The following is a 21,322-nucleotide window of genomic DNA, read 5'->3' on the forward strand; positions in this document are numbered from 1 at the left end:
GGACAAATATTGGTCCCATCATCAGTACTAAAATAGGGAAGAAGAGGATGCCTAACCTTAACAAGAACAAAACCAATTCAGTTCAATGAACAGAAAGAAGATGGAACTAAGACATGGCAGGTTGAGAACTGTCTCACACTTGAACTAAGAAGTTGAACCAACACAACATGTTCAGTAAAACACAACACGTACGAAATCGATGAAAGGAAGAGTCGCAGTACTCACTCTTTGGTGGCAACGGAGCCTTCTCCAAGATGGGCTCCGGCATCGCAAGCCGCATGGTGGTGACAGCGGTCGCCTCCCGCGCCGTTGGACAAGTCGGCCGTTGCGCCACTGGGACTGCTGCTTGGGGAGGCCACCACGCCCAGTCCTCCACACAGTCTGGCTGGAGCTCCGGTGGGCGAGCTCACCCCGCCACGTCTACCGCGCCGCGGCCTGCACCCCGCGCCATCGGGCGAGGATGCCCCGCTGCCCCACGAGCTGCCGCCAATGCGTCGGGCGAGGCCGCCCCCCGTGCACCACTCACCACGAGATGGGGCCAACGCCGGTAGGTGAGCCCACCCAGCCACCGCGTTCCCCGTCGGACCCGCGCCTCGATCTACGACCATGGGGCGAGCTTGGCTGACTGTGGGGTGCCTTGAGCTGGGGGACCCACCCCGTGAGTTCCTGGGCACCGGCGGCCGGCGCCTCCTTTTCCCCATCCTCATCTCTGGCCTCCATTCTCTCTAGGGTTTATGTCTCTTGTTTTCAGAAGAGAGGAGCGATGGGAGAAAGGAGATGGGGAGATGGACGCACGCACAAGGCCGAGGACCTGCGCACGACCAAAATAAACATGGACATTTTGGTACTTCTAATGAAAAGCTGACATGGTCTTTCTAGTCAACTAACAGAGGGATGCCTCAAATGGACGGAAGTGCCATATACGGAAGGGATTTTAAGTTGATTCTAGATAAGGAAGTTGAAAATTTCTAGTGCTAAATACGAAAGAGTGATTTGTTTCAGTGCCAAATAAAGAATTCTCTCTTAAAAACAACATAAGAACACGTTTGAAGGTTTGAGTGCTCCAGAATTGCAGAAAGAAATTGGTCTCCTGTTGGGCAGTCTTGGGCCAGAATAATGAGATATCCATTAATGACAATTGGCCTACACCATCATCTCAACTTATATATTTACCCTATATATTCTCAAAAAAAATATATGTACCCTATATTTTCATGATTGTTGATATATAACATATATATTTATCGCCGCTTATGCCTGCAATTGTACTTGATTTGCATGGTTGTCTTGTATATTTACTTTAATTAGTTTTTAATATATTAATATTAGTAGAAGTGTGTAACATAGAAACATATATATGTGTAATTTATACTTATTTAAATATTTTTTTTGTGGTAGAAGATATTGGTAATTTATAAGTATATTTGAGAGGATGTTTTAGTTTTCTTAATAACTACATAAGTGGTAATTTTGAAGAAAATTTAAGAGGTCAAGTAGATTATCTATCATAATGATAGGGGGGTAATTACATGTAAATTTGGGGTTGCTCTATATGATGTTTTGTAATAGCACAAATGGGTGATTTAAATACAAATTTTTGGGTTACTTTGTGTTCGCAATCACGGAGGCGGGTAATTATTTGGCGGTGGCAAACTCTAGAGACTTGGCAGTGGCGATGTTGCCGGTAATAGCATGACCAACTCAGATGGGTTGAGTCTGACCACATTGTTGGCGACAATAGACTTGGCCTCATGACGAAGGTGGTGGCGAGGGCCAAGTGCCTTGCTGAGTCGGTGACGAGGTCCAACCTCATGAAGCGCATGTCTTGGCTAGGAACAAAGTTGATGAAGATCTATAGGGGCATCAGGCAAAACTTCTCGGAGCAGATTCTCTTGAGAATTACACCTCGTTCAAACAGCAAAACTACACATAGATTCTAGTAGGGAGGAGACGAGAATCACTTCTCCATTTACGCGGGAAGTTGGGTCACTCTAGAATCAATTCTCACGTACTCCCCACTGTGCACCCTCACCAGAATCAAGTGGAATCACTCCAGTAGAGAATTAAGGAGCAGAGCTAGAGAATCTAGGAGTGGAGCTCTGCCAAACATTCCCTACGTGTTATAGATGCACATATATGGATCAATCCCCAGCAGAATCACTCTAGAATCAAATTTCACCTGCTCCCCCCACCAGAATCAAGGAGCATAGTTAGAGAAGAATAGAAGTGGGCTTTGCCAAACAAGCCCTATGTGATCGATGCACATGTATGGACTATGGAGTGTTATGAATCCACAACAGGTATCACGTGGGTATAGATGGTCAAATGGACGGACTAGGCCCATTTGAGGCATGTCCATGTTAGCTTATCGTGTCGTGTCGTGCGTGTCCATGGGTTGTGCCTTCGGCCCAAGTACGACCCTACTGGGGTTTAGCGGGATCAACCTACCTTGACGCCAATACAAGTCCCTGCTTGATCCCCTATGCACCGACGTGTGAGTCGACCGAGGCCGTAGCGGTGCCACACGATCTATTCGAGGGAGGGGGGCCACGCCTCCCGAGCTAGTTGGGGCCGCGTCTCTCGCGCCGCCGCCTCGTGAACTGGTCGGGGGCGCCTCCCTCGCCGCTGCTCCGTGAGATGCTTGGGGTCATGCCCTACACCATTGTGTCGACACTGTCCCACTAGAGATGGGATGGGAGGGGAGCGGAGTAGATGCGTTGGCTGGGTGAAGGGGTGAAGGATGATGGGGCTAAAGTTAGGATTTTGATTTGTTTATATATGGGATGTAGATGGTCGCAATGGGCTGCCTGCTAATCGTGCTGAGATGGACTAACACGATATGCGGAGGGAGCGTTATCGGGTCGTGGGCCGTGTTGACAGGGGTTGAGTCTTATGAGTGAGAGTGTGAGCTTTTCAGTTTTTTTTAAAAAAATTCATGGTAACATGCAACGAGACCAGGTGAATAAAAAAATTCGATGCATGATCCATAAAACAAGTCTGAATGACTGAATCACCAACTCCTAAACCTGCGGCGAAGGTAGCTAAACTATCAGCAACCTGATTACAACATCTGTTACAAACCGAGACTAAACAAGTTCAAAACAAAGCGTGGGGATGCGGTAAACCGCACTTGCGCGGAGAGGAGATGAACGGGATCGGAAGAGGAAATACCGCTTCCACAGGGGTGCTACGTGTAAAATTATAACACGAGTGCCTTTAGGGCTCTTTTCCAGCCGTGTGATGCGGATCGATCGGTTTGTTGGGTGTATGCAACAAGGCGCAGAGCCGCGGTCCCACATGGCAGCCAGCAGGGTTTTCTCCCTTCGATAGCTAATTTCGCCGTCGCCCGTCAGAGGTCAGACCGGCACGGAGGTAGGAGAGGAGGGGAAAAGAGAGATGGTGGAGGCATCGCCGGAGTCCGGCGCCGCGGCGGCCGGAGGTGCGTCTGGTATGGCGCCGCCGCGGAAGGGGAAGTCGTGCAAGGGCTGTCTCTACTATTCGTCAGTGCTCAAGTCCCGCGGCTACAACCCAATCTGCGTTGGGATCCCCCGCTCCATCCCCCAAGGTCACAAACCCTAACCCGATACGCCGGAACTCTGCAATCTGTTTGATTGATATTTGCGGCCCAATCCAAAATTTGTGTACTTTTGGATGCGAATTTGTTTCTTTCAAAGTTGAAAGAAAAAAATCTGACTTGAATTACGCCTGATCCGAAGATCTCACGAGGTTATTGATGATTTGGTGTGTTAGTTCCTAACTACGTGGTGGATGAGCCTAAGGAGGAGGCGACGGCGCAGGGGCATGATCTCAGGCGGTTCAGGTACGGGTGCGCGGGTTACTCCATGTTCGTGGACAACAGGGACGGCCAGGGTGGTGAGAGCGAGGGCAAGACGTTGCTGCCGTATTGCAGGGGCCTCGAGGTTGGTTTTCCTCTCCTTTTTACAGTCTGAGAATCTCTGAACTTAGCAGCTTTCCTTTTTTTTCCCCAATGGCCCAATGCAGCTGCCAGCATGTGTATCTGATTTGTTTGTATTAAATTTCATATCTTCGAAACATAGCAAGGTAAGAGTGATTAGAACATAGTACAGGGCCACGATTTTTTTCTCCAGATTTTGATCTAGCAGATAGTCTTTCATACTGAAATTATGGGCTAACCAATGAGTATTTCTCTGCATCCTTCTCTTAATGCAAGATTTGTTGATATTCCGACAAATCAGCAATCCAAATGTCTCAAGTAGGAACAGGATTCACAGTAGATTTATGAGCTCTAATTCCAAAATTAACTACATGGATGCATGATAATGCTAGTGCATATACAACCTTACAAGGAGATACAGATTTACTGTTGCCCTTATATTTGCTATTCCTTCTGAAAGTGTCCTTTTCCATACCGCCGGTAACCGTTTTATATTGACCTTTTTATGGAATCTTGATATCCTTTTGAGTGTTTTTTTTTTCTGCCTACCATCAGCATCATATGAAGAACACCCAATCTGACCTAACCCTGTAATATGATCTCACCTTTTGACTGCCTCATGCACTACAAAGAATCACTGTTTTGATTCCTAATCACCCTGAAAAGATTCTTGCATTTTGTGGGTGTGATATTCATCAGCACATGTGACTTCTGTGAATCCTTTACCTCAACCCCACTGAATACGAATGAACTCAACATTAAAAAAAAAAACTCCATATGCTTTGCTGTGAGATTATGTTTTTGAGTATGATTTGCTCTTTGAATATGAATGAACTTTCTACCTCTTAATACATGTAACTTTTAGGATTCACTGATAGGCATACCATACATTTTCTATTTGTTGAAGCTTCTCATAGGATAAGCTTATGTGCACAGTCCTAACAGGAGTGCGAAATGTCCCTGCAGTTATTGGTGGACAGCAGATTGGTCGAGCAAAAACCATCGACAGCTGAACAAGCTCTAGCACATGTTGCAAAGGATGGTATGTGAAGTTTTCTGTTGATGTTATATCTAGTGGTTCATCCTCTTCTAATTTCATCCCCGGTGACCCTACGTTAAAGATGGAATGATTTGTTCCTACTGAGCACATTAGGTTCGACATGGACTATACTTTGAACAAAAGTCAGCTGCAGTGTTATATCCAAATATGGTATAGTACGTAGGATCATTTCATTTCATTTGATAAATGCAGACAGGAGCTGACTGTATTACTACTATACTATTATGCCATGTTGTTATGATGTTTAGTCAAAATGATCTATCATCCTGAAAGTTTTGGTTTTATTTTTATTTTCTGGTCTTTTGTTTTTGTTGCTCTCAGCGAACTGTTTCTGGAGTTGATCTTTTGTTTGGAGACTGAACTTATCCTAGTAATGTCTTCATGTTTCTTTTAGCAGCAGCTACCACCCGCTCTCACCAACAAGGACAACAGAGACCTGCAAACTTGTCGAGGCAGGAATTCTTGGAAAGGAAAGTTACTGTTCATACCTCTTCTTGATCCCCATCCCCCACTTCGATATATTGCCTTGCTGATTTTTATGGATGTTGCAGGTTTAAGAGGAGTGCTGGACTGGTCGCTTCAGGTGTTGCAAAGAATCTAAACAAAACAGCCCATTATATCAAGGAAAATATTCAGGACATATTGTACCCTGATCGTCGCCCACCAAAGTAGTAGCCATGCCGAGGGACTGAGGGATCATCTAGCTCAGGTTGAGAGCTGAAGAAATGGCTTGCTGCTGGAAACCTTACATAAGGACTACCTGAGTCGATCCATCGATCTTATAGTCTCAGTAAGAAGCAGCTCCAGTTTCGTCACTGATTTTTAAAAATGGAGCCTTTCTGGGATACCAACTTTCTTCACTTGATCGTATCAGCCATGCTTATCAACCATGATATAGTGTTTTTCCCTCACAACAAAACAGCATCTGCCGGCTTATAAGCCACAGAAACGATCAAGCGAACAGGGTGCTTGTAATTTACGGCTGCATATGTACATGCAAATAACTTGCTGCGTGTTTGAAGCGAAAATCAGATTTCGTTTGGTGTATTGATGAATAATGTCAACAAGTCACAGTGCAGTTCAAAGGGGTGAAAGATTTTTCATTCTCCTGCTGCTAACCGGAAGGCGATGATATTTCCTCGTCGTCACTTAAGCGACACTTTTTTCTTTTAAAATTTCACATTCAGAGTCACATCTCATGTTCAGAGTTGCAAATGGTAATCGCCTTACTGAAAGGTAGGAGATAAATCTTGTTCACTAGGTTCGAAATGAATATAGATTAATCGTTCATTGCTTTAGGACCTGTTTGTTTATCTCTCAGCTTATATAATCCAGCTTATAAGATGCGGAAGATAAGCTACTAGTAGTTTTGTAGCTTTAGGAACATATAAGCTGGGGCTTTTGGATACAAGCTTATAAATTGGGTGTTTGTTGAACACACGATGGATTATAAGAAAGTTTATATAAGCAGGAGGGTAAACAATCAGTACATGTGCTCTTTACTCCTTATTACCAGATACGAGATATGGGTGTTATGTAAAAATAGAAGAACTCAGCCAGGTTGGTATGTTCAGAATACATAGAACTAGATATTAGTCCACTATTTATTAGAACTAATCAATGGGCTCCTTTTAGGGTTTGTTCAGATTGCATAGAACTAGATATTAGTCCACTCGTTTTCAGAACTAATTCGTGTTAATTAGTGAACTAGTAAGGGTAGTCATGGTCCAGAAACTATGAAATGGTCTCCAAGTAGACATAACATATAGAAACAACATTCACGATGGATAGTTTCTTCAAAATTAAATTTTGCATAATCAAATGTCTTCTCTCTTATATCATCTATCAATTACGTCTCTTCATATCTTTACTCGTGCAGACATAGTTTTCTATATAAAAAAAACGTTTTATTTTCTCTCTTCATTAACTACAATGCCACATTATCATTTTGCTTAGAACAACTCCCAGAGACTCTTTATATCCTATTTGATTTATAGGAATAGAGATTTTGGTGAAACAAAAATACTCTCCGACCATATCTTTAAATGGATCGCCAACTATAGACATCCTTTGTTCCGATTACTCGCTATCTGAAGATGGAAACCAGCCACGGCCAGTGGGGCGTGTGGTCGTCGACTCGTGGTCGCCGGGGACAACGGCCGACGGGCGGGCGCACCGGACGCCCGACCCGACGGTGAGCCTGACATGCCATCACGTGACATCAGTCGCATGAAAGATCCGTGCCCAGTAAATGCTTCACCTACTCCTGCCATCGCCCTCTGTCGCCCCCACGCTCCTTCCTGCCTGGCTGCCTCCCGTTCCTCTCTGTCACGGCTCAAACGGCGTGCTCGGAACGTGGCTCAGCTGGCCAGCTGGGCGTTTTCTGAATTTCCGTTCTGCATTTGATCAAACATTAATATTTATAATATGTAATAAATATTATAATAGACTTATTTGAAGACAAATATTAATATTATTTTTATAAACTCAATTGAATATAAAAAGTTTAAGAAAAGGAGAGAGATGTAGACGATGGAGCAGGGAGAAGCACGTACAGCTACGAACTGGCGAGCTGCTGGGTGCTCCTGGCTGGTGTCATGCCACTATGAAAAGTGTTCACTCATGAAGCATTACTCTGAGCATTGACCTGAAGCAGGCCAGGCCATGCAACGGTACCGTATCCATTGAAAAAATAAATCTGACGCTGCCATTCTGTACTTGAGGCTGGAAACAGAGGGAGGGAAACACCGCTGCAACTTTTCTCAGATGATTTGTGCAAAAGGTGCAAATTATTCGGCCTTTCTCAGACACAAGGAAAGCAGCCCGTAGGTCTTGCAAAGAGAGGTGTCCCCCGGACCCTGGTGATCTCCACGCTCCTGCTGATTGCTGCCACTGCCACTCATCAGGTGCTAAGGGTCAGGGCTCAGCAAACGCATGGCATCATGACCCGACGCCATCAAAGATGCCTGGTGTTTGAACGAACGTTTAAAAGGCGGACGAAATCTAGCGACGTGTGCTGCTGTAAAAGTTCGAAAGTGAGAAAGCATCAAAGCAGGCCCGACCATTATTATCTTTTTTTTTTAAAGAGAGGCCATTGCTCAGCGCCTCAGCGTCAAAAGGTGAAAGAGGCGCCCACTGATTCTATTTATCTTTAAAGTCCACTCCTGAGTCAACTGGTTGTCTCTGTAGTGCGTCTCTGCTTATTTTTTACTTGATCCGATGTTACCAAATCTGTTATAGTGAAGATCCAAGTGGTACATTGGAATGTTCCCTTCCTGAGAATGTACTGGCTAGGGAGTATTTTAGTGTAATGTAACCTCTTCATCCGCAGCCCTATGCAAAATAATGAAGATGCAAGCAGCATTTTTGTGAGGCTGTGCTTGCATGAAAGCATAATAGCAAAATAATTCGTCACACAAGAGATCTAATGCACCTTACAATGCAAAGGATCGTAATCTTCTTGGTCCATTCCACGATCGCCCATTTCATGCTTAAGTGAATTCGAAGAGTCGTGGTATAGCCCTATCTCCAAGAATTTTTGGAGTTGGTCATTACCTGACTAAAAAAGAGAGAGAGCTAGTGGTGTGGGCACACTGAAGGTATTCGATTGAGAAAAGAATACAATTTTAGCATCTGATTAGATCAAATTATATTGAGTTTAGTCCAATTTATATTAAAACTTATCATTATTTATAATACCAAATAAGTGTCATTAGATTCATTATAAAATATATCTTCATGATACACTTATCTTATGTTATAAATACTGATATACTTTTTCTATATCCTAGTCAAACTGTAGAAAGTTGAACTACGGATAGAGGTGGAATTGCATCATTTTCGGACCAAGGCAGTATATTAAATGGCTGCACTTATCGGTATTCTTTTTAAATTATCCAGTGTTTTAGTTTATTTTTCAAGGACAAAGGGCTTCGTACCGCTTGCTTGGAGGCTAGCGTTTCTTCGGAAGCAAAGCTAGAGGAGAAGCGGCAAACGAGGAGGCAATGATTCGCACGTGTGGTCCGCTGCTCACGAAGCAACGATCTCCTTCAGGCTTGGAAGCGAGCCCTGTTCGGTTAGCCGTACTTTTTAAATAAAATAATAATATTTTACTCTCACAGAGAATCAGTAAACAATACTTTTTAGCCTGTCTTTTCAGCAAAAGCAAGATAAACAAAAGCCACTCAAACCACCCCAAAACACACTGCAACAACATTTTCCCTCCAAAAAACACTGTAGCAAGTGCTTGGTCGGGGACTCGGGGTAGGTGCCGGCGAGCCTAACGCAACGTTCGAATCGCCGCAGCTTCTCCTGGTGCTAGTAGAAAAAAATTACCTTCCACCCATCACGAAAATGCGGAGAAAGCAACGCGAGAAGGGACCGAAACCCTCCACCACGGGCCACGGCACCGCCGCCGCACTGGGCAACGAGCACGACGCGTTTGGCCGAACACCACATGACCACACCGGGGGGGGGGGGGGCACGCAGAGAACACAGCTTAGGCCATGTTTAGATGCCTCAAATTCCAGAATTTGACACTATACAAAAGAAGATTCCTCATCACATCAAATTTACGGTACATGCATGGAGTACTAAATGTTGACGAAATCAAAAACTAATTGCACAGTTTGGTTGTACTTTGCGAGACGGACATTTTGAGTCTAATTAGTCAACGATTGGACAATTATTATCAAATAAAAACAAAACGCTACAGTGTAGCTACAGTGCCCGTTTTTCAGGCGGCGCCCAATCAGGCAGCGAACTAAACGTGGCCTTAATTTTGTTGGCAGCCGCCAGCCAGAGGAGGAGGATGGACGAGGACGACAGCGGTCAGTCATCAGATCATCTTCATTAAAGAAACAGAGGCCGACTGACTGGCCGAGGCGAGGAGCACGCACGTCGCTGCGTCAGGACGGGAGAACAAAAAGAGTAAACAAACAAGGCCGCGTTTAGTTCAGGCCAGAGTTGGCGCCGTCTGAAATACAGTTGCACTGTAGTATACTGTAACATTTCGTTTGTATTTGATAATAATTGTCCAAACATTGACTAATTAGGCTCAAAACGTTCGTCTCGCAAAGTACAATCAAACTGTACAATTAGTTTTTGATTTCATCTATATTTAGTACTTCATACATATACCGCAAATTTAATGTGATGGAGAATCTTCTTTTTGCATAGTGCCAAATTCAGGAAACTGGAGGAACCCAATGCGTGCTGCAACAGTGCGGTAGTATTTGAATCCAATCCAGCCAGCCAGACAGCTGAGAAAGCGAGAGAGCCTCCTTGTTCCTGAGGAGGCCACGGCACCCCAACCCTTCTATAGCTCTAGCGGCTGATTGCTGGTTTCTAGACTGATAAGTTTGATCAGTGTTGGTTTGTTAGGAGAGAAAAATACTGTTCACTATCTGATAAGTCCTGGCTGAAACCAATAAGCGAACAGGTTGTAGAGCCTTTTATCTGCGTGCCATTACGAAAGATGATTTTGATCTACACGCCACTAAAAAGTTTGAACATATTCTGATGCCATGACGCTAAACTTTTTTTTTTTTTTTGCCTTCCACGCCATTGGTCAGGCCCACCGGCTAGAGAAAGAAGGGTATTTTAGGCATCGTCACTGGTCGAGCCCGTATATTAGGGTTGTCAAACTATGAAAATCTAACAGAAGGTAGACGGAATGGTGTGAAAGATAAAAAAGTTTAACGACATTGATGTGCGTTTAAACTTTTTAATGAGATATGGTCTAGAGCATCTTTGGTAACGGCTTACGGCTAAAAGGCTCTATAGTCTAGCGCCTCCCTCCTCCTCCCCTCTCAAACCACTCCACTAATCCGGTTCCCTTCCCACCTGCGCTAGCTTCTTCGTCTTGCTTTGAGCTGCCGGCGACCTGCTAGCTACCTGTGGTGCCTGGTGGCGGTGGCCATGGCTGCCCCGCTGGTCTTCTTCTTCCTGCTGCTGCTTCGGCTTGGTCCTTCTTCTTGCAGCAATGTGAGCGAGCCTGAACGGAGTCCTGTGCACTAGTGGTTCAGCTTCCCGATCCACGACTGGTTCTTGCCTTGAATGATGCGGTTCCGTTTCCTGCAGGTGTACATTGTGTACATGGGGGAGAGGAATCCCGAGCTGCACCCGGCGCTGGTCCGGGACTCGCACCACGGCATGCTCGCCGCCCTTCTCGGCAGGTGAGGCCACCACTCGTCGACCCTGTCGATTGACTAGTATTTACGATGCCCGTGCCCCTAACGAGTCACGGTGTCGAGCTCTGCAGCGAGCAGGCGGCCAAGGACGCCATCCTTTACAGCTACAGGCATGGCTTTTCCGGGTTCGCCGCCGTGCTGACGGACAGCCAGGCGGCGCGGCTCGCCGGTGAGCTCACACTTCGCTAGTCTCGTGTCTCGTTCTGCTCAGTCCTTTCGCTTCCATGTGAGTGTGTGTGTGTGTGTGACGTTGACAAAACCCCTGCTGGTCTCCTGTGTGTTCTGGCTCAATTTGAACTGTGGTATCAAAGATTCGCCTGGGGTTGTGCGAGTGGTGCGGAATCGTGTTCTTGACCTGCACACCACCAGGAGCTGGGATTTCATGCGAGTGAATCCGTCGCACTCGGTTGGAATCCTCTCAGAGAGTAGATTCGGTGAGGATTCCATTGTTGGTGTGCTAGACACTGGTGAGGCGATTTCCCTTCATATTTTTTTCTTCTAGTAAAGTTACTAGTAACAACTGGGATTAGGACTGACATTTCAATTCGAAGACTGAGGTATCCTGGTGGCTCGCACTTTGCAGGAATATGGCCAGAGTCGGCCAGTTTTAGAGACGACTGCATTGGCGAGGTTCCGCGACGGTGGAAAGGGCAATGCGTCGCCGGGGACAGGTTCAATGCTTCCAACTGCAACAGGTTGGCCCTGCGCTTGGGTTTCTTTCACCTTACTATTTTGCCTGCAAAAAACAATTTCACTGTCTTAAATAAGAGTGGGAGAATTCTACTGGTGGGGTTGTCCTCGTAGTGACTTCAAATTCATGATAGGATAGGAAAATAATAGGCGCGAAATGGTACATCAAAGGGTATGAAGCCGAGTACGGGAAGATGAACACCACCGGCATCTATGAGTTCATGTCTGCCAGAGACGCCGTTGGGCATGGCACGCACACAGCCTCCACTGCTGCTGGCGCTCTGGTAGCGGATGCAAGCTTCAGGGGCCTTGCCAGTGGTGTTGCAAGGGGAGGGGCACCCAGGGCAAGACTGGCAGTTTACAAAGTGTGCTGGGCCACCGGGGATTGCACTTCTGCAGATATCCTTGCTGCTTTTGACGATGCCATACATGACGGCGTCGATGTGCTCTCAGTGTCCCTGGGCCAAGCACCACCACTCCCTGCATATGTCGATGATGTCCTGTCAATTGGATCCTTCCATGCTGTCGCGAGAGGGATTGTTGTGGTCTGCTCCGCAGGAAATTCTGGGCCTTATTCAGAGACGGTCATCAACTCGGCGCCATGGATTGTGACCGTTGCTGCTGGCACCATTGATAGGACTTTCCTCGGAAAGGTCACCCTAGGCAACAATAGCACCTATGTGGTAAGAGTTTCATTCATCTGAAGTTTTGGGCTGTAATGCAAGGCTCATATGCAAATATTTGTGCTCACATTCTGATGTCTGATGGTGCAGGGTCAAACACTGTACTCTGGAAAGCATCCTGGAAAAAGCATGCGCATAGTCTATGCTGAAGACATTGCATCTAATAATGCAGACGATACAGATGCAAGGTAAACTTTGTCATCCTCAATCTCTTCTGATCAAACCTTTAGCTCGACTTCCGTATTGGCTGATGTCTTTGCAGAAGCTGCACTGCAGGATCTCTGAATTCTACTCTAGTGAAGGGAAATGTGGTGCTTTGCTTCCAAACAAGGGCACAGAGATCAGCTTCAGTGGCAGTGGAGACTGTCAAGAAAGCTCGTGGCGTTGGAGTTATCTTCGCCCAGTTCTTAACTAAGGACATTGCATCTTCTTTCGATATTCCCAGTGTTCAAGTAGACTATCAAGTTGGAACAGCTATACTCGCATACACTACTAGCATGAGGTATGCAAACAGTGCTGCACGTGTTTCAACAGTTACAACAATCTAGCAATATGCTGTTGCTGTCGGCAACTTTCCATTAATTTCTATTTTCCATACACAGAAACCCAACAGTTCAGTTTGGCTCAGCAAAAACAATTCTTGGAGAACTGATTGGCCCAGAAGTTGCATATTTCTCTTCTCGGGGTCCAAGTTCTCTGTCCCCCTCTGTTCTGAAGGTAAAAGATCTCCTCCAGTTCAACAGTTGACCAAACTTCTACATTAGTACCTGTCCTAGTTGGCTGAAAAAACCCTGCACCTTCTTCTGCAGCCAGACATCGCTGCTCCAGGTGTCAACATTTTGGCCGCATGGACTCCTGCTGCTGCCATATCATCAGCCATTGGATCTGTGAACTTCAAGATTGATTCAGGAACCTCGATGTCCTGCCCACACATTTCAGGAGTTGTTGCTCTCCTCAAATCAATGCATCCTAATTGGAGTCCTGCTGCAGTAAAATCAGCACTTGTCACAACAGGTAATTCGTCATCTGCTTCTCTAATCAAAGAAGTTTTGAGCCTAACAAGTCAACACATTTGCAGCCAATGTCCATGACACATATGGGTTTGAAATTGTATCCGAGGCGGCACCCTACAATCAGGCGAACCCATTCGATTACGGAGGTGGTCATGTGGATCCAAACAGGGCTGCACACCCCGGTCTTGTGTATGACATGGGGACATCTGACTATGTGCGCTTCCTTTGCTCCATGGGCTACAACGTCTCGGCCATCAGCTCCATGACTCAACAGCATGAGACCTGTCAGCACACACCAAAGACGCAGCTGAACCTGAACCTGCCATCCATCACTATTCCCGAACTGAGGGGCACGCTTACTGTATCAAGAACAGTCACAAACGTTGGCTCAGCCTTGTCGAAGTACAGAGCTCGTGTGGAAGCTCCTCCAGGGGTGGACGTCACCGTGAGCCCCTCACTCCTGACCTTCAACTCGACTTTGCGAAGGTTGACGTTCAAGGTGACATTCCAGGCCAAACTGAAGGTGCAAGGGAGATACAACTTCGGCAGCCTGACATGGGAGGATGGCGTGCACACCGTGAGGATCCCTCTGGTGGTTCGGACGATGATTAGTAAGTTCTACGTCAATTCATGAGCTATTGTGTGTGTCAGTGTGTGTTTATTACCTTTCGCTCACCACCGGTGATGGTGAGACAGACAAGATGTAACCTGCTAATTTCTCCCGATTCTAATGGCATTGGTGATTGGTTGGGGTTCCTTGACTAGAATTCGATTACTGATTAAGATGAACAAAGTGCTAACCTTGACACAGAGAAATTGAATCTTTCATTTGTTTGTGGTAAATCGTAACTTTCTCTTGTTACACAAGAATGAGGGTGAATTGACAAAGCATCCCAATCTAGCACATACCTACCCCAGCAAGCACAATGATATTGTAATGTCTCAGTGTTAAGAATTGGTAGCGGAGTATGTGAATCTGGTGAGACGGCCAGCAATCAATCTAATTCGGTTGGGAACAGAAGAGGTCATTACACATGAGAGGCACGCTTCAGGACTTGGCGCCGTCGCTGGGCTTGGTATCGGCGGAGTCGTCCTTGCCGCCGGAGCCTGAGGAGGCCGCGTGGGCGGCGAGGGCCTTGTCGTACGCGTCGAGCTCGTCGAAATATATGTCCCAGACGCAGCGGACGCAGCCGCTGCCGCAGCAGTCGCCCGGGAGAGGCTTCTCGGGCGGCAGCGGCAGCGGCGTTGGCGCGGGCGCGGCGTCGGGCTTCGCGGTGCCGCCGTCGCGAGAGGTGGCCGAGGCCATGGGCGTCTCGGGCGGGAGGCAGTGGCGGCGGCGGAGGAGGAGAGGGCGCGTCGGCCCGGGCAGGAGAGGCAGCAGGATCGGGCCCGGGACACGGACGACGGCGCCCAGCATACAGCCCCTCGCTCGTCGAAAGGGGAGGAGGGGGACGGTCGCGGAGGCAAGGGCGTGTTTGTTTTTATGGCCCCAGGCAGGTCAGCCCAAGGCAAGCTAAGGACCTGTTTAGATTCCACCTAAAAACTAAAAATTTTTAAGATTCCTCGTCACATTAAATCTTACGGTACATGCATGAAGTATTAAATATAGGTAAAAAGAATAACTAATTGCACAGTTTGCCTATAATTGACGAGACGAATCTTTTAAGCCTAAATAGTCCATAATTGGATAATTTTTGTCAAATACAAACGAAAGTGCTACAGTAGCTGAAAGCCAAAAATTTTCAGAACTAAACACACCCTAAACTGGTGCAACTGTCCCTGTTTGTTTGCTTGGCCTATTTAGGGGCTGGCTAGAGGTGGGAATCTGTTTGTTTGCCGGACCCAAGTGGTAAGTTTTTCCAACTACCGTCAACTTCCCAAGCGAGAAGGCGTTTGCTTATCTGGACGGCTGCTGGTGCGCCAGAAACTGCCAGCAACCACCACCAGCGCTAGCAGCAGCCACTGCAGCATCAATGAACAGCCTTAAATTGACAAGTTCAAACTCAAAATTAATACCACAAGTGTACCATTACATTAGCAGCTACCTAAGCCCCAAATTGACAAGTTCAAACACAAGATGAATACAACAAGTTCATAAGCTGAGCTTCATCCACAAGTAAACCATATAGACTAAGAGTAGAACAAGTAATAAGTCTTGAGTGATAAAGATGGAGGAGGGGTTGGATTATGAGAGGGCAAGTCACGAGCACCACACAAGAGAAGGTTTGACTTGTTTCTTCGGTTGAATGCAGCCTGGGCATCAGCATAGGAGTAGTACTTCTGGTATGAATTACCAGGGAACCAATTCACCTGGTCATGGCATTTAACCTGTCGGTGCGAAAAGTGACCAACAAGTAAATATTTATAGTTTTGTCATGCATTATGATCGGATGTGGCCTAGCACTCAATGACACAGGATTTATACTGGTTCAGGCAACAGGCCCTACATCCAGTTGAGGTCGGTCGATGACTTTATTCCTGAGTCCAGGTGTTCGAAGTTTACTGTGGGGTTACAAACGAGTAAGGAATAAGAAAGGGGGTGTTAGAGGTCCGGTCGGACTCTGAACCGAGTGGAAGAGAGTGGCGGATGCTCAAGCGTGCGCTAAGTATTGGAACGTATGCTCTGTGTGTCCGAGCTTATCAGCTGTTGAGAGCGTGTAGACTGTGTAGTTATCGAGTCCTAGAGCTATTAAGCTGTCGAGTCGACCGGTCTTCGGGGGGGGGGGGCTTTTAGGAGAGAGCTCATCCTCTTTTATAGTTGAAGGGGATGGCCTTATAAGTCAAAGAAAAAGAGAGAGAGTGTATACATGTGTTGTCTAGTCTTGTTGCCCATACCATCGGGTACGGGATGGCCGTCGACGTCCACAATACTGTTTATGTTTAAACACATCTAGCAGGATCTACCATGTTCGTCTGGTACGGCAAACGACGACGCCCACAATACTATTTATACTCTAACGTGTCTGGCAGGTTCTACTGTGTTCGCCTGACATGCCCCGATGGCACTGTCCTACAGGTGCGCAGGGCATGGCAGGGTACAGTCCTCGGGATTGCGGTTGACTTGAGCGCCTTACCTTATCTGCTCCGCCTGCTCCCCGAGCCCACACTGAGTGGGCATCCCCGGTCAGTCGGTCACAGTCGGTCCCAACCGTCTCAGTCAGGAAAGAGCAACGAGCAGAGGTCCGACGGATCCTCGATTGGAGAAGGGGATCGGAGTCAGACTGCGGTCCCACCTTGGCTAGGCATTTCGGTCGGGGACCAGATCATTATCTCTGACTATCATTATGTATCTAGGCCAGCCTAGGCGCGTGTTGTCACTGCGTCGCCTGCTGGGTCGGGTTTTGTAGGGAAGCGGGTCCATTGGGGACCTCGGGTTTATGAACCCGACACAGCCCAACTGGAGTAAACTCTAGGCTTATGGCCATTGAAAACCACATACCATGGACTCATCTCAGTTCTGCAAAAAGGAAGAAGCTGCCTCAGTTTAGTTTAGAGATTTAAGAAAATGAGCAAAACAATGTAAACATCATTGGCAGCAGTGTATTACAGGCCTCAGTCATGTAGTTGATTGTCACAGACCACCATTTCACTTCCTGTGGCTTCTCCAGGTGATTAACCAAATTAGAATTTAGTTTAGGCAAGAGGAGAAGACGTATGAAGCAAAGTTTATGGCCCGCATCCTAATCCATCCAACATGGAACACATCATTGGCAAAGATCAATGTTGGCCTCAGATTTATTGAAATTCATATGTCATTGTTATAGAATCATTGGTGGCACTGATTAAGTCAGAAAAAGATCAAGGCAGCAAAGAATCAAGCACTTGGCAATAAAACTCAAGCACTGGACAATACAAACTCAAGCACTGGACAATACCAAAAGGGAATGTTTGTTTGCCTGGACATAGCAGTTAGCAGCCAACAAACACCTAGGGCTGCAACATAGAAGGAAGAACCAAGAACAACAGAATAAAGAAGATAGTGCCACCTCATCATAGTATTTCATCATCATAGGCCTTATCCCAATTCTTCTCCTTCACAACCCAAATGAGAAGTCAAAAAACTAGGTCAGTCTTGGTGAATGGCTGCAAAGCATGTGACACGCCCATCCTCAGTTGGCAACATGACCATATATTACCATGTCATGATGTCAGTTGGGAATGGACGTGTCACATGGTGTTTCTAACCATTAACCAAAAGCAAAACAGCAGAGGTAATGAAATAAGCAAAAACTAAACTGTTCTGGTGAATGGATGCACATCATGAAATGCACCCATACTTAGGTAGCCACATGATGATACATGAACAAATCAAGTAGTTAGTTGGGTATGGATGTATCTCATGGTGTGGCTAACTAGCCACCCAAAAGCAAAACTGCAAAGTGCAAACACAATCTAATAGGTAAATAGCCAACTATTGCATAAATAGTTCCAACCAGTCCACCATCACAAGACTTACCAGTTCAAGTACCAGCAGACATAGCTGCCATCACCACGAACAAATATTACATAAATATGGTTAGCCACCCCCCAAATGAGCAACCAAAATACACCCAGAAGGACATGTGCTACTAAGTCAAGCTACCTTGCTGCACAAAGGCCCTAAGCCACTGCACAAAAGATTAGAGAAGGAGAGTGGTTAAGGAGGGTGGAGAACATATAAGGGTTCTCAACTGCTTCCCTCCTATAGCTTGCTGTAGAGGTAGAGTGCAAGCATGCTAGATGTAGTAGTAGTGCTTGGCCAGGAAGTTCCTAAGCCAAATAACCCTATGGCTGTCCACCATGTCCACAAACCCCTTACCTTGTGCCTTGTTGTCCAGAAGGTGGCTGAATGCCACAATCAATGCCTCCTCTGTGAACCTAGGCATGTCCATCATAGCATGGTAGAGATCAGCATCAACATGAGCAGGCCATGTCTCCCTCAAAGCATTGGCCACATTGTTCACTACATCAGTCATGTTGGTCATGAGCAGCATCTCATCCTCACTAAAGCAAGCCCTTTGCCTCTTTCCACCCACTGCAGAGCTGTTAAGCTTAGTGGCATTGCTTCTCTCACCAAGGTCAGGCTTCTCATCCCCCAGCTGGTGCCAAAATGTGCCCTCCATCTTACCTGTTGTAGTGTCAGTGGTGTTGCTGTTCACCCCAGGGGCTCATTTGATCCAACAGCAAACCTCCCAGTAGTTGTAGTGCTACCAAAGATGATCTCCATCTCATCATAGAACCTGATAGGGGTGTTCAGATACTCAGCATCCTTGGGATGGTCCTGCAACCACAAAACCAAAGAAGACAGTTAGTAATCAATGCTAAGTAATCATAATGAGAAAAAAAGATCAAATAATTAACTACTAAATGCAGCAAGTTGTACCTTAACATGACCAGCATAGCGGTCCTGGTCCAGCATGATGGCCTTGGTGTCATCATCCCAAAGTGCCTCACTGAGGTCCTTCAACTTGGACACCCTCCCCCACCTCTGCCTCTACTTCCTAAGGTGGTTGTAGACCTAAGTGGCAGTCTGAAAGCTCTAGTTTGGTTTTGGTGGATTGATGAAACCCTAAGTGCTAACCAAGTTTATCAAGTGATCATGAAATATGTAGCACATTCCAAGTGGTGAAGCAAACGAAGATCATGACATGATGATGGTGATGCCATAGTGATAATCAAGTGCTTGGACTTGAAAAGAAGAAAGAGAAAAATAAAAGGCTCAAGGCAAAGGTATAAATTGTAGGAGCCATTTTGTTTTGGTGATCGAGACACTTAGTGAGTGTGATCATATTTAGGATCGATAGCCATACTACTAAGAGGGGTGAAACTCATATCGGAATACGGTTATCAAAGTGCCACTAGATGCTCTAACTCATTGCATATGCATTTAGGATCTAGTGGAGTGCTAACACCCTTGAAAATGTTTGTGAAAGTATGCTAACACATGTGCACAAGGTGATACACTTGGTGGTTGGCACATTTGAGCAAGGGTTAGGAACTCCACCGGTGCCCTATACAGAAAAGACAGAGGTCACTACGAGTGACTAGACGCTGGACTCGGAAGGACCGGCGTGTCCGGTCAGTAGAAGCAGCGAAGATGCTGGCGTCGGTCTCTGACCGGATGCTGGGTCACTTAGTGACCGGACGCTGGAGGGCTGCGTTTGGTCCCACTGATGTGGCAGTGCATAGAGAAGATGTCGAGTGACCGAACGCTGGGAGAGTCCGGTCGAGCATGATCGGACGTGTCCGGTCACATTGCAGCAGTGCGTCCGATCATCACTTGACTGTTGGGATCGGGCGCTTAGTATTTGAAGAGAGGGGACACGTGGCATGCATCGTACAACCGGACGCTGGGGTCCTGCATCTGGTCGATATGACCGGAGCGTCCGGTCACCCCATGTTATGCCCAGTGAAGGGGTATAATGGCTCTATTTTATGGAGGCTTCTATTTAAGCCTCATGGCCGGCTCAAGATCACTCTCTTGGCCATTTGCATTGACATAGCAACCTTGTGAGCTTAGCTAAAGCCCTCCCACTCATCTTCATCATTGATTCATCATCTTGTGAGATTGGGAGTGAATCCAAGTGCATTGCTTGAGTGTTTGCATCTAGAGACATTTGGTGTTTGTGTTTTGTTGCAGAATTTATTTGTTACTCTTGGTGGTTGCTGCCACCTAGATGGCTTGGAGCAGCAAGGATTGTCGAGCGGAGGTTGGTGATTGTCTCTGGCTCCGATCATGGTGATTGTGAGGGGTTCTTGACCTTTCCCCGACGAAGAGCCAAAAGGTACTCTAGTGAATTGCTCGTGGCTTGTGTGATCCTCATCTTATGTTGGTTGTGTGGCACCCTATTGAAGGTTTGGCGTGTGATGCCAATTAGCGCGTGAACCTCTAAGTGAGTGAATTGCCACAATGAGGACTAGCTTGCCGGCAAGCAATTGAACCTCAATAAAAAATCATTGTGTCATCATTTGATTCTGAGGTGATTGGTCTTTATTGGTTTTCATTCTTATGATTGATTGGTTCATTCCTCGACATGGTGGTATAATTATCTTGCTCTCTCTCTCTTTATATTACCGCAAACTAGTTATCAAGCTCTTTAGTGTAGCTAGTTATGAGAGCTTGTTAGTTTGGTTAGTGTGGCTCTTTAGTTAGCCTTTGAGAGCACACTAACTTAGTGTAGTGTCATAGTCATTGTGTGGTTAGAATCTATAGAAACTAGAATTATGGTAGGTGGCTTACATTTTTAGTATGCTAGCGCAACACTTGTTTCACCTCATAATTGTTTAACCAGTTTGCTAAGTGTTATTGTAGAAATTTTTAATAGGCTATTCACCCCCCTCTAGCTATTAGGACATTTCACAGTCACCTCCTCACTAGAGTACTCTCTCAAGGCCTTAGCTACCTAGTTAATGTACTTTTGTTTGAAGCCCTTGTCTGCCCTAGCACCATATTGGATGAGCTGCCTCATCCTACGTAGCACAAAAGCCACTGGTGTTGTTAGTCCACCTCATAGGTGGCCTAACACCACCAGCATTAGTAGCAGCACCATCCCCATTGCCACCAACAGCAAGCAAGGGTTGCACATTGACACCAGTAGGGGCACCAGCAGCAGCCATCCCAACCCCAGGCAGCAGTCACAAACCCCTCACCAGCAACACCACCAGCACCATTGACATTGACAGAAGCCATCCTAAGTAGTGTAGCAAGGTAACATTTAACTAACACATACACCATGAACAACACATAACCAGCATTCAATCAAAAACCAACAAGATAGGAGAATGAAAGC

General features: G+C 46.3%; 3 protein-coding genes across 5 annotated transcripts; 2 read left to right on the top strand and 1 right to left on the bottom strand.

Annotated features, from left to right (window-relative positions):
• The first annotated feature begins 3,306 nt into the window (after positions 1-3,306).
• LOC136546643 (uncharacterized) lies at positions 3,307-6,124 on the top strand. Of its 2 annotated transcripts, none has more exons than XM_066538606.1 (5): positions 3,307-3,565; positions 3,751-3,920; positions 4,883-4,958; positions 5,374-5,444; positions 5,526-6,124. In XM_066538606.1, the coding sequence occupies exons 1-5, from the start codon at positions 3,397-3,399 to the stop codon at positions 5,646-5,648; spliced, it is 609 nt and encodes a 202-aa protein (XP_066394703.1). In that variant the 5' UTR covers positions 3,307-3,396; the 3' UTR covers positions 5,649-6,124. The 2 variants fall into 2 exon arrangements, with proteins under 2 accessions (XP_066394703.1, XP_066394702.1); XM_066538605.1 differs by having other exon boundaries at positions 3,308-3,565; positions 5,371-5,444.
• A 4,697-nt stretch (positions 6,125-10,821) lies between these two features.
• Positions 10,822-14,207, top strand: LOC136546644 (subtilisin-like protease SBT3.6). Of its 2 annotated transcripts, none has more exons than XM_066538607.1 (11): positions 10,822-10,961; positions 11,058-11,152; positions 11,239-11,336; positions 11,479-11,634; positions 11,751-11,862; positions 11,997-12,540; positions 12,631-12,728; positions 12,803-13,042; positions 13,143-13,257; positions 13,350-13,554; positions 13,619-14,207. In XM_066538607.1, the coding sequence occupies exons 1-11, from the start codon at positions 10,896-10,898 to the stop codon at positions 14,185-14,187; spliced, it is 2,298 nt and encodes a 765-aa protein (XP_066394704.1). In that variant the 5' UTR covers positions 10,822-10,895; the 3' UTR covers positions 14,188-14,207. The 2 variants fall into 2 exon arrangements, with proteins under 2 accessions (XP_066394704.1, XP_066394705.1); XM_066538608.1 differs by having other exon boundaries at positions 12,806-13,042.
• A 163-nt stretch (positions 14,208-14,370) lies between these two features.
• On the bottom strand, positions 14,371-15,021 carry LOC136546645 (UPF0651 protein YPL107W, mitochondrial-like). The gene has a single exon (XM_066538610.1). The coding sequence runs from the start codon at positions 14,968-14,970 to the stop codon at positions 14,602-14,604; it is 369 nt and encodes a 122-aa protein (XP_066394707.1). The 5' UTR covers positions 14,971-15,021; the 3' UTR covers positions 14,371-14,601.
• Positions 15,022-21,322: the final 6,301 nt, after the last annotated feature.

The sequence above is a fragment of the Miscanthus floridulus genome, chromosome 3 (genome assembly GCF_019320115.1).
Source record: "Miscanthus floridulus cultivar M001 chromosome 3, ASM1932011v1, whole genome shotgun sequence".
NCBI lineage: Eukaryota > Viridiplantae > Streptophyta > Magnoliopsida > Poales > Poaceae > Miscanthus > Miscanthus floridulus.

Excerpts from the sequence above, each read along its gene's own strand:
- LOC136546643 (XM_066538605.1), top strand. The coding sequence starts at position 3,397 with ATGGTGGAGGCATCGCCGGAGTCCGGCGCCGCGGCGGCCGGAGGTGCG. Across the intron at positions 4,959-5,370 it reads AGCACATGTTGCAAAGGATG|CAGCAGCTACCACCCGCTCT; the intron begins GTATGTGAAGTT and ends TGTTTCTTTTAG. Across the intron at positions 5,445-5,525 it reads CGAGGCAGGAATTCTTGGAA|AGGTTTAAGAGGAGTGCTGG; the intron begins AGGAAAGTTACT and ends TATGGATGTTGC.
- LOC136546644 (XM_066538607.1), top strand. The coding sequence starts at position 10,896 with ATGGCTGCCCCGCTGGTCTTCTTCTTCCTGCTGCTGCTTCGGCTTGGT. Across the intron at positions 10,962-11,057 it reads GTCCTTCTTCTTGCAGCAAT|GTGTACATTGTGTACATGGG; the intron begins GTGAGCGAGCCT and ends CGTTTCCTGCAG. Across the intron at positions 11,635-11,750 it reads TGTTGGTGTGCTAGACACTG|GAATATGGCCAGAGTCGGCC; the intron begins GTGAGGCGATTT and ends CGCACTTTGCAG.
- LOC136546645 (XM_066538610.1), bottom strand. The coding sequence starts at position 14,970 with ATGCTGGGCGCCGTCGTCCGTGTCCCGGGCCCGATCCTGCTGCCTCTC.